At 29.1% G+C, this 10,994-nt stretch overlaps 3 protein-coding genes across 8 annotated transcripts in view; 2 read left to right on the forward strand and 1 right to left on the reverse strand.

Annotated features, from left to right (window-relative positions):
- Positions 1-1,474, reverse strand: part of LOC112904659 (protein flightless-1-like) — a gene marked incomplete at its 3' end in the record, with an annotated part of 5,566 nt that extends 4,092 nt beyond the window's left edge. Inside the window, exons 1-4 of the mRNA XM_025975298.1 lie at positions 1,149-1,474; positions 744-1,093; positions 311-687; positions 31-253 (exon numbers count right to left, since the gene is read on the reverse strand). Of these exons, the coding sequence (XP_025831083.1) occupies positions 31-253; positions 311-687; positions 744-1,093; positions 1,149-1,211 (1,013 nt within the window). The remainder of the gene's footprint in view (positions 1-30; positions 254-310; positions 688-743; positions 1,094-1,148) is intronic.
- A 351-nt stretch (positions 1,475-1,825) lies between these two features.
- On the forward strand, positions 1,826-8,274 carry LOC108740366 (ADP-ribosylation factor-binding protein GGA1). 3 transcript variants are annotated; one of them, XM_018474658.2, is made up of 8 exons: positions 1,826-1,911; positions 1,968-2,039; positions 2,093-2,637; positions 2,702-2,921; positions 2,979-3,275; positions 3,916-4,045; positions 4,104-4,614; positions 5,308-8,274. In XM_018474658.2, the coding sequence occupies exons 2-8, from the start codon at positions 2,003-2,005 to the stop codon at positions 5,521-5,523; spliced, it is 1,956 nt and encodes a 651-aa protein (XP_018330160.1). In that variant the 5' UTR covers positions 1,826-1,911; positions 1,968-2,002; the 3' UTR covers positions 5,524-8,274. The 3 variants fall into 3 exon arrangements, with proteins under 3 accessions (XP_018330160.1, XP_018330161.1, XP_018330162.1); XM_018474659.2 differs by having other exon boundaries at positions 3,919-4,045; XM_018474660.2 differs by having other exon boundaries at positions 2,126-2,637.
- Positions 8,275-9,059: 785 nt separating this feature from the next.
- LOC112904658 (regucalcin-like) lies at positions 9,060-10,443 on the forward strand. Of its 4 annotated transcripts, none has more exons than XM_025975294.1 (3): positions 9,060-9,316; positions 9,386-9,756; positions 10,106-10,188. In XM_025975294.1, the coding sequence occupies exons 1-3, from the start codon at positions 9,252-9,254 to the stop codon at positions 10,156-10,158; spliced, it is 489 nt and encodes a 162-aa protein (XP_025831079.1). In that variant the 5' UTR covers positions 9,060-9,251; the 3' UTR covers positions 10,159-10,188. The 4 variants fall into 4 exon arrangements, with proteins under 4 accessions (XP_025831079.1, XP_025831078.1, XP_025831080.1 ...); XM_025975293.1 differs by lacking the exon at positions 10,106-10,188 and adding an exon at positions 9,806-10,080; XM_025975295.1 differs by lacking the exon at positions 10,106-10,188 and adding an exon at positions 9,818-10,079.
- The last annotated feature ends 551 nt before the right edge of the window (positions 10,444-10,994 follow it).

Consider the following 10,994-nt stretch of genomic DNA (forward strand, 5'->3'; position numbering starts at 1 on the left):
GATTTTTTTTCAGTATATTTATTTATTTACCTGCATAATCCTTCTGGTATCATTTCTAATTGATTATAAGCAGCGGAAAAGATTTCCAGCAATCCTAACTTTCCAATTCCTGATGGAATGCCTTCAAAATCTATTTCATTATCGTTAACATATAATCTCCTTAATGTAGTTATTTTGCATAGAGAAGCTGGTAGACTTTTAAGTTTGTTATGTGATAAATTAAGTGTTTGCAATTTCTGCCACAATTCAATAGCTATAATAACATTACAATGCAATTAATTACATAGATTCAATTTAAGTTTTTTATTACCAGTAGATAACTCAGTGATTTCATTCTCACTCAAATTTAATCTTTTGAGGCTTGGTAGTGAGTAAAGTGCATCAGGAACTTTTGGTAACATATTTTGAGATAAGTCAACATCTGCAAGATTAACTAAACCTTCCAAATTTGTTGGGAAATTATTTAGGGATCTTTGTGTATTTCGTAAGTGCAGTGTTTCTAGGTTCACCAAAGAAGGTAATTGTCTTAGCTGATACTGCTCTAAGGGATTGTTATTTAAAATAAGTGTTTGTAGATTTGCAACTCTTCTTGTTTGTGGTGGCAGTGTCTCTAGATTATTATTGCTCAAGTCCAAAAATAACAAGTCTGTTAAATTTATGAAAAGAGAGTTTGGTATTGAATCAATTCTACAAAGGGGATTAACAACATAAATATATAAACATAATTTTAAATAGCTACTTACTGGTTATTACTTAAATTAAGAACAAGTAATGATTTAGCCTTTTCTAGTCCTTCTGGTACTTCTTTTAAATTATTATGACTTAAGTCTAATGTGCTTAGTTCTTCAGAGTTGAATAGTTCAATAGGAATTCCTGAATTTCTTACTTTGTTACGTCTTAGATTTAACGTTCTCAAACAACCTAATTCTGTCAATTCCCCATGAAGTTTTTCTAAATTATTTCTTGTTAATGATAAATGTTCAAGTTTTAACAGCTGACCCATTTCTTTGGGAACTTCATTTAAATTTGTACGGTCCAGTTTGAGCCATTGCACACCTGTCATTAAAGAAACTGCCTCTGGGAATTTGCCATCCTTCAGAAAAAAGAGTATTAGGTAGTCATATAGTAGTTACTAAAAAACAACTTACACTAAAATCATTTCTTGCAAAATCCAAACCTCTTACAAAGGGCAAAACACCAGTATTGGCCATTTTGCATACAAAATGTTTGTTTTACGGGTTTAATGTAATTTATTATAATTAAAGAATTACATTAATATCGTAAATCAGTCACTATTTGTTTAATCCAATATTTAGAATAAATGACATGATAAATAATCGGTGAAGTTGACACCAATCATCACATCTTTTCAATAATTTAATACACTATTTATGATGCATAATACCACTATTAATACTTTTTTTATTACATTATTAGTTACTTATGTTACTAATAATAGTAATAGTGATTGATAGTGATAAAAATAACCAATATAACCTAATAAATTTCTTCTTCTCCCTGAATGTCATCTCTATGATCAATACTATTTGTGTAGATAGAGTAATTGTGCATAAAATTACTTTTGTGTTTGTGTGAAATTGTCAAATCTAATTATAATTTTGTAATCCTTATAGTCATAGATTAGGTAGTCCTTATAATCCTGACGTTTTCAGATGTTGTCCGATTTAAAAAATATGTAGAAAAAATTTGGTAACCATACATGAGTCACTACTTGCGGTATCTTTTCTTTTATGTTGTCATCATGTTGTATTATGGTTTACAATAGAAGTATCTATGAATAGAAGAATACAAGCTAGTCTAGGAATACAAGTGTGACAGGTGTGACAATTGTGATTGTTGTTCTTGCTATAATATGGTTATAATATTATATATTATCCATGTAAATTAAAGGTATCGTTTGCTATAGTGTAATCTTTAAAGAAATGTATTGATTTACTATTTCTTAGCTTGATAATGCACGACAAACTAATGTAATTAAATAATGGATATTTTAACAACAAGCTTAACTGCTTTACTTCGTAAGTAATTTACCGGCTGTTTTATAATTCAACTTACATTTTCGTTTTTTAAGATGCAGCTACTAATCCTAATCATCCAAATTTAGATAGACCGTCTGTAGAAGCTTTTTGTGCCATAATTAATCGAGAAAAAATAGGGCCACCAATCGCATTAAAATTGATTGCAAATCGTTTGCATACTAAAAATGAAAAACAAACTTTACTAACACTGGATATGTTAGATGTTTGTATGAAAAGGTGCAATAGTTTGTTTGTGAGTGAAGTGGCAAAATTTAGATTTTTAAATGAGATGATTAAGTTAGTTTCACCAAAGTATTTAGGATCACAAACAACTTTTAATGTTAAACAAAAAGTGATACATTCTTTGGAAAATTGGTCAAAAGATTATCCAAAAGAATCAAAAATTAGAGAAGCATTAGAAATGCTTAGAAAGCAAGGAGTTGTACCTGTAGATCCTTTGATTAATAATACTGAAAAAAAATCACACTCTGTATTTTATGATGAAGAGAAAACAAAACTTTTAAATAAACTTCTTCAAAGTAAAAATCCTGAAGACCTACAAGCTGCAAATAGACTTATAAAGAACATGGTAAAAGAGGTAATAAAATAAGAAATATTGAAATACATCCATGGTTTATTATGCAGTACATATTCACTTGCAGGATGAACGGGCTTCAGAATTTAAAGCAAGAAAAATAACTGAACTAGAATCTGTGTATAATAATGTAAAATTACTTACCGAAATGCTTGACAGTTATAGGCCAGGCATTTCATCTAGTGATGATTTGGAACTGATTAAGGAACTTTACCAAAGTTGTCAAAGACTTCGTTCAAATATTTTTAAGTTAGCTTCAGAATCTCAGAATAATGAAGAAATTTTAAGTATGATTTCAAATTATTATTTTATATGGTTGTGAAATAAAAAAACAACAATTGTAGGTAAAGTATTGCAAGCCAATGATGAATTAGGAAATGTTTTTGATAAATATACTGAAGTTATTATCAAGGGTAACATTCAAGATTCTTGCAAGACTCTAAACTCTGATAGAGTATCTTTATTGGACTTGGATTTTAAAACAGACAATACATTAAAAGAATCTCCTGAAAAGGTTGACAAAGAAAAGGCTTCCTTGGATTTACTGGGGGACATATTCACTCCTGATGAAAGTGCAAACCATTTATTAAAAGAAGATATTTTAAAACCATCTTCAGTGTCAAAAGTCAACAATACTGAAGGTATTTTCTTAACATGCTTTTATTAGCTTCAGTTGTAACTAGTCATGTAATTCCTATTTATGGCATTTTTTTGAAACTTATTCAATTCTATTGACAGCACAATTTTCTAACATTGAACTTTAAATTTTATGTAAAATTAAAATGTATAGTTACAGTTTAAAAAAAATAAAAATGCGATTTAATAGTAGCACACTTAAACACAAAACATAAGGCGCTTTCTGGACATATTTTTTAGAAGTACAAAATGATACAGGGTATGGAGTAACAGTTAGCCTTACTAAGTGTGCCACGAATGGAGGAGGGAGTTACAATATCAATTCTTAATAATTTTATTTAATTTGGGCTTTTTAAGCATTAGCGTTAATTAATAAATGTCATGAAACTGTGGGCTTCTTTTTCCATGTTCTTTATGAGTTAAGTGTTTTTTTCATTTATTTAAAATTATATCATATTTAAGACAAATTGTTTGGGAAGAAGGTTGAACTATCGTGATGTCGTATTAATGAGGAATTTGTAACAAAGGCCCTAAAAGAATTGAAAAAGCTTGATGTAGTCCTTTAAATTTAAAGTAATTCCACATATCTCTTAATGTGTAATTATAAATTGTTATTAAAAGTATTGAATAAACCATATTCTTTAGCAGGTGGTGACAAAAGCAAAGAAGTTAGTAGACTGACTAATAAATCAAGTGCACTTGATGATCTTGGAGAACTGGGACAGTATCTTATCAAAGAACAACTAAATTCCCAAGTAATAACAACATTTAAAAAGTAAGCAAATTATCGTCATTTATTTGGACATAATTTGTAATGAAAATTTGCATTGTAGATTTCCGGATAAAGTGCCAATTAACACCCTTATAAAAAATGCAAGCAAAGATGAAACCAAAGATGTTATTTCTGAAGCTTTAAACTTAGATTTAAATTACTTAATATCCAAAGAAAATAAGGACTCTAAAAGAGATGAATTACACTATTGTCTACCAGAAGACAAAGATGACGAAATTTTGGTGGATATCGGAAAAGATTTAGCATATGACAGTTTAAGTGAATGTTCTGACAGTAGTTTCAGAGGGCAAGAATGCAGTGGTTTAAAATCGATAAAAGAAGAAGAGAATAAAAGGAACCTGAATATTGACGATATTTTTATTAGGCTAGCAGACATTGAACCGAGTGGTATTCCCCCTTTGACCATATTAAAGGAGGTGCAGGATGTTACAGTGACTCTTCAATTTGGAAAAAATAAACCCAAAGAGTTTGTACAAGTGGTTGTTGTTACAACGATAAATAAGAACAAACAGTCTCTTAACAATTACTTATTTCAAGTTGTTGTCCCAAAGGTAAAATTTACGGAAGAGTTGTTTTTGAATAATATACATAGATATATAACAACCAAATTTAAAAGATTATACATAAGGTTAATTAGTAAATGAACTGAAAATACAACTTTTTAAAAATACACTTGTAAACACTTTACAAATAAGTTTGCGTTCCTACCAAACCATTTTTTACAGTATATTACTCTGAAATAACTGAATTTTCACGGAATAGATTAGACAAAAAATTCTCGTATTCTGTAAGTAAGAATTGCAATTTTCTAACTTCAAAATACTATTGCAGACGGACGATTCAACATTAATAAAAATTTACTAAAACCTACTACATGGATAACATATACTACACAAACTGAACAAAAAAGTGACTTTTACATTAATTAACAATGATGTGTAACATCTAACAACGGTAACGCGCAAAATATTGTAACAATTTTTGGAAATGGAAATTGTGTTGTTTGAGACCAAAGTTAGCAGCTGTCTTTTCTTTTTCTCTCTCCATTCAAATGCCAACTCTAGGAAGCATTGGTTGAATGGCGCGTTTTTTTCCTTCCCTATCCCTACTGCCGTTAACGCATTTCCATAGCGGTAAGATGTTACACATCAATGACAAACTTATCAATAGACAAATGTTTTCTTTAAACTAAACCATTTATACATGTTTTTATGCACAGCACATTAATTGTCTTCTGTTTTCAGTCTTGCCGGGTTAAACTATTATCACCTTCGTCGACTGAGTTACCCGCCTACAATGCTTTTATACCACCAATGGCTATCACTCAAATTATGCTTATTGCGAATCCAAATCATTTGCAGTTAAAATTGAAATATGTAATTAGTTTTGCTGTAGGTGACGAAACTGTAATGGAAACTGGAGAGGCGGTAATTTTGCCTGTGATCAACAGTTACAATTAAACAAAAGTATTTTTGCATTACAAAGTAATGTATGTACTTATTCTACCAATAGTTGAGTCATGTTTTAGTAGGTAACTTACTGTTTTAATAGTTTGCTTATTTATTTATTTATATCTTTTCTCTGGTGACTAGTCTTTTTAATAGTGTTATGATCCATATTGTCAATTAGGGTTTTTTAGAGAATTCAAATTGGTAGTTCTCAAAAACAGAACTTTTTTAGATATTTATTCTAAATTGTTATAATATTTTAATGCCTTCTGTGTTTATATATGCGTGTAGCTAAATTGCGCGATTAACGTTTTCCATTTATTTGTGATATGTAGTAATTTTTATACACTTCGTGTCAAAATTATCCATTCAAAATTAATTTTCTGGTAAATCACTAAATCAATTTTTATGATCATTTTCTTAAAATGTAGTCTGCTTACAGGGAAAATAAACGAATGGAGCAAAAAAAAACAGCAATAAAGAAAGTCAGTATCGCGTGTCTCTGCTTCTGATAATGACTCAACATCAACAGTTGATGCTTGATAATAGATTCTTAACCTGATCTTGAACAATGCAATTTTGTATGTCTTCGGAGTTTGTCAAGAATCGAGGATACATGCTGATGGTCTCTAACTTGCCTACCCAAATTCTCTCACAGATATCCTATAGGGTTGAGATCTGAATTGCCCAAGGGCCAGTCTAGTGTCTCTAGAAATATGAATAACAAACAATACCAGATTAGGGGTCTAATTTCAAGTATGAGCTGCCTATGTGCATTTGTTATAAGGAGTAGAAGCGGAAATACTCGATATTGATTTTCTTTGTTGTTTTCGATTTTAAATGATTTGTTTATTTTTCCTGTTATTGCTTGTTGTTATTATTTAAGTTCTTAAATTTTTACATTGAAATGGTACATAATAAGCTTATCTGTGTTATAATCTATTTTATTAGTAGATATCATAGCACTATTAAAAGAAATGTTTGGAAAAGATGGGGCTACAGCGTGTCGTTGACAGGCTCCGGCTGTTATCAATTACCAATTATCATTCCTACATTTTGTATATGAAAAAAATAGAAATTTTGAATTTATGCTACTTTTCAAATTTTGATACGAAGTGCATAAACGTTACCAAAAAAAAAACTAAATAATAAAAATACTAATTGAAGATCTTACCAAAATTGCTAAATATAGTAAAAAAAACGAAAATTATGCAATTTTATTTTTTAATATGCACAGAGTAATTCAAAAATTGTGACTGTTACATTAGATATGCATTGGATCCTTCTAAATGTAAACCTGCTTTAATATTCTAGAGAGATAATGTAATTTATTAATGCATATGTATTTCATAAATTAGAAATGAATTAATATAACAATTAAATGATTCGATGGAAACGCATTATACATCAAAAAAATTGTTAATTTCATTGAGTAGAATAAATTTTTGTTAAAAATTGACCTATAGTTTCGGATAAATTTCTAGATATATAAGAAATATAGATGAGAAAAACTAATGTGCAATCTTCTTTTTGGTACTAATAACAAATAAATATTTTTTATAGTAACAATTTTGAATCACTCTGTATAGGTATATTGAAAAATTATTTCTATTTTTTTTTTTTAATATTCTAAATAATGAAATGTTTAATATCTCGTGTATTTGTTATTCATTAGTTACAAAAGAAAAATCAAAAGATTCAGGGAGATCTATTTTGTGATGTAAATGAACATTTATTTATTATGGTCTACGGTGAGTGGTAATGTAAAGTAATCGTATTATTATAGGTATCTATTAATAATTGTCCTTTTTTCAATTATTATGTTTGTGATCTCGAATTTTTTACAAAAAGGCGTTCAATTTAGCGATTGCGTGATCATGTTGTAAAATTAGCTTGTTACTTAAAAAAATTGTCTTAATATATATTTTATTCTTAATCTCCAAAAAAGTTGTTATCGTGATGATTATTAATTAACTTTATTTATATATCTTATTTATATTAATGTTCATCCTCAAAATGCATATTTTTACATAAATTTTAAGCCAAACTATTTTCTATTTGGTTTTGTCTGTGATACAACTGTTCAGTATTGCATTGCATGTCATTGTGAAAATTACCAAATTAATAATATTACTTTATTTATTAGTCATACATTATTCTAAAGAACTTGTACAAATGAGTCTAGGTTGTTTATCATTTTCCAATAATTTGTAAAATTTTGTGTCTAGTTGTATTAAAAATACTGACTTGTTTGCATCTTGTACAAATTTAATTAACTTGCCATAAATTAGATACGAATCTCAATCTTTTATTGCCATGCAAAAATGACTGATTTTTTGTTAATTTACCAGTACTGACTATACTAAGAAAATATAGTTCAGTGTTTATTAATTTGCTAGTTATTTTTTAACTGTTGATAAATAATTATTATAAAAGAGCGTTTAATCCTTTTGTCATTTAAAAGAATGATGATTTTTTGTTGTACTATTTTAGCTAAATATTGTATTATTAATTAATTGGGTTTTCAAATGTATCATTTTGTTATTGGTTCCTTTTTGTAATAAATCGTATTTAACTCTTATACCCTGTTATAATATTAGGATTTGGATTTTACCAAGTCTAGAGAAACTTTCATTTTTTATAGAACGCAACACAGGTAAATTTTAAATAGAAGAGACGATATCAAATGATACTAATTGATCAAAACAATTCCCCTTTTGATGTGTAATCAATGTTGACGAAAAGAAAAGAATGAAGCCAAAAGTTCACCAATTGACTATTATTTCCTCTATGATAGTTTACACAGATAAATTTTATATAGAAGAGACGATAGGTAAAATAAATGAGTGATTTCAAAGTCAAGTATTCAAATAACTCATTGGTTTCTAATCATATCTCATATCAAATGATAGAAACAATTCTGCTTTTGATGTGTAATCAATGTTGACGAAAAGAAAAGAATGAAGCCAAAAGTTCACCAATTGACTATTATTTCCTCTATGATAGTTTTCAAAGAGAAATTGGATTTTTAATAAAATTATCTTTATTCTACTAGTTTATGTGACATGATTTCGTTATGAAGTTTTGAGGGTATTATGCATGAGCGTAAATCGATAATGAATATAATGAAAAGCAAAATTTCTGGTATATGTATATAAAACTAAATTTAACTTCACATATTTCTGATTAAGTGAAGCTTCACTGAAGGTTAAATGTACCAAACCGATGTTTTAATAATTTTTGTGATAAATTTTTGTCAAGTAATTATATATTCAATTAACAATATAAAGACCTAGAAGCAATCCTTAGGGTACAAATATTGAATCCAATTATAAGTNGCGTTCCCTAAAGTTTTATCTTTCTGTGCAATTAAAAAAAAAGCAACGGTGTAAAAATTTTTGAAAACTAAAAACAATTTAAAAATGATAAGACAATCGTCCTTTTTCAATGTTTCAAACGATAAGGAAATCACAATATACGTACATTTCATAGTTAAAACCAGGCATATTTTAATTACGAATATGAAAATAATGTGTATCGATATACATATAAACCCTTTCAACTTACATGCATATCAACCTCGCTTTAATTTACATCGCGTTTCTCTACATGGAAATAACAAAAAAACAAGGAAAATAATCGTTTTTGTTAACCGCTACAAACAAACATTAATTTTCATCCAGATCCAGTATCCCCAGTATTAATCTGCCCAGTATAAGTTAAACATTCGAACGAAAAGGATGTTCTTTAAACTATTTCCCTTCACTCTTGTTACATTAATAACGCTCACTACATTCAAAGTCAGGTGAGTATTTAATTTGAATTTAATTTCCTGGATCACCATTGTTCTAATTATCATTATTATTTTAAATAGTTATATCGCCAATGGCCCGTGTGTTCGGCAATTAACACAACCATTCAACATTAGCGAAGAGCCTACTTGGGATGATCGAATTAAATTGTTATATTTTGTTGACATACTGGCCGGAAGAATATATTCTTATGATCCTGTAACAACAATTTTGAATCATATTCAACTGGACGGTTATGTTACACCCATTATTCCCACAGTGCATGATACCCATGTATTTGTGGCAGGGCTAAATAGAACGCTTGTTGCTATACGATGGTATCCTAAAGGTAGCAGATTGGAAGCTGTTGGTACTCTTACAACAGTGGCAAAACAATTTCCATCTAGTCAATTCAACGATGGAAAAGCAGATGCCAAAGGAAGATTGTGGATAGGTAAGTTTTCTTTAAGTATTTTTTAAGCTGCTTTTAATGATGCGGTCAGAAATTTTTATAGGTGGGGGAGAAGTTCATCAAATACTGACAATGAGTAGTTTATAAGAAATCTACGACGTTCATCTGCAATTAGTTACTTAAAGCTAACAGTCTTATTACTTACCTATTACATAACAAACCTAATAGATTTGCTTTAGTACATAGCGCTAATATATCTACTATATGCGTCGTTTTAATTATAATTATCTTCAAAAAATAATATTTTTTGGTACTTTCAACACAAAATCAATACTAAAAACTAGACAAACAATAAATGTAATCGTGCATGCTTCTTTTGTACTTTTAATAGCAATTTGGAACCAGTGGTCGCTGGTACGTGTACGATTGAACCTATTTGGCTGAAAATTGGTGAGGAGGTAGCTTAGAACCAGGAGACGGAGATAGAATACTTTTTATCCCGTTCCCGTAGAAAAAAAGTAGTATAAGAAAACGCAATTGACATCAAAACGAAAAATTTATCAGTCAAAACATCAGTCTGTGTTTTATTTATAGTCAGATTTACCTGAAACTTGGCTTTAATGCTTTTTCATATAAAATTAGTGACATACATACCTATTTCAAGATTTTACAAAATTCTATCTCTTTAGAAAGCTGAAAGGGGTTTGCAAAGATTGCATGTTTCTTTTTGATCCGATTTACTTGAAACTGGTTAAACAATTCAATCTCTGTTGGGGGGGATGAGTGGTGAAGAGGAGTTGCAGTGTTTAAATGGAACATATATTGTTTGTGGTCAGATTTACTTGAAACTTGGTCTTAATGGTCTCTCATTTAATTTCTGAAAGACCTATCTGGATATTTTCAAAAAATCAACCTCCAAAGGGGGGTAAAAAGGTGTTGCAATTTTTGTTTGAGACATACTTTATTTGTGGTTGAATTTACTTGAAACTTGGTATATACGCTGTTTGATATTATTAATCAAATGAAAAGAGGTTGCAACGTTTCCATGGAGTATATTTTATTTGTACTCGGATTTACTCATTGTTGAAATTAAGCAAATACGTGTTTTGGCAATTTTTAAAAATCAACCCTTAAGGATGAAATGTTGTTGCTACGTTTGTATTTGAAAGATGGCGACATTACACAAAATTAAAACGTTGTAAGGGTGAATTGGGAGCTAAAAGGTTTTATGGAGAAAGAATATTAATTTCTGGGAGCGAAGCCGCGGGGAAAAGCTAGTT

Source organism: Agrilus planipennis, unplaced genomic scaffold, assembly GCF_000699045.2.
Source record: "Agrilus planipennis isolate EAB-ADULT unplaced genomic scaffold, Apla_2.0 scaffold271, whole genome shotgun sequence".
In the NCBI taxonomy this organism is placed as follows: Eukaryota; Metazoa; Arthropoda; class Insecta; order Coleoptera; family Buprestidae; genus Agrilus; species Agrilus planipennis.

Coding starts and splice junctions, on each gene's coding strand:
- LOC112904658 (XM_025975293.1), top strand. CDS start 9,252: ATGTTCTTTAAACTATTTCCCTTCACTCTTGTTACATTAATAACGCTC. Junction 9,317..9,385: donor CTCACTACATTCAAAGTCAG/GTGAGTATTTAA, acceptor TATTTTAAATAG/TTATATCGCCAATGGCCCGT. Junction 9,757..9,805: donor CAAAGGAAGATTGTGGATAG/GTAAGTTTTCTT, acceptor TGATGCGGTCAG/AAATTTTTATAGGTGGGGGA.
- LOC108740366 (XM_018474658.2), top strand. CDS start 2,003: ATGGATATTTTAACAACAAGCTTAACTGCTTTACTTC. Junction 2,040..2,092: donor AAGCTTAACTGCTTTACTTC/GTAAGTAATTTA, acceptor TCGTTTTTTAAG/ATGCAGCTACTAATCCTAAT. Junction 4,046..4,103: donor GTAATAACAACATTTAAAAA/GTAAGCAAATTA, acceptor TTTGCATTGTAG/ATTTCCGGATAAAGTGCCAA.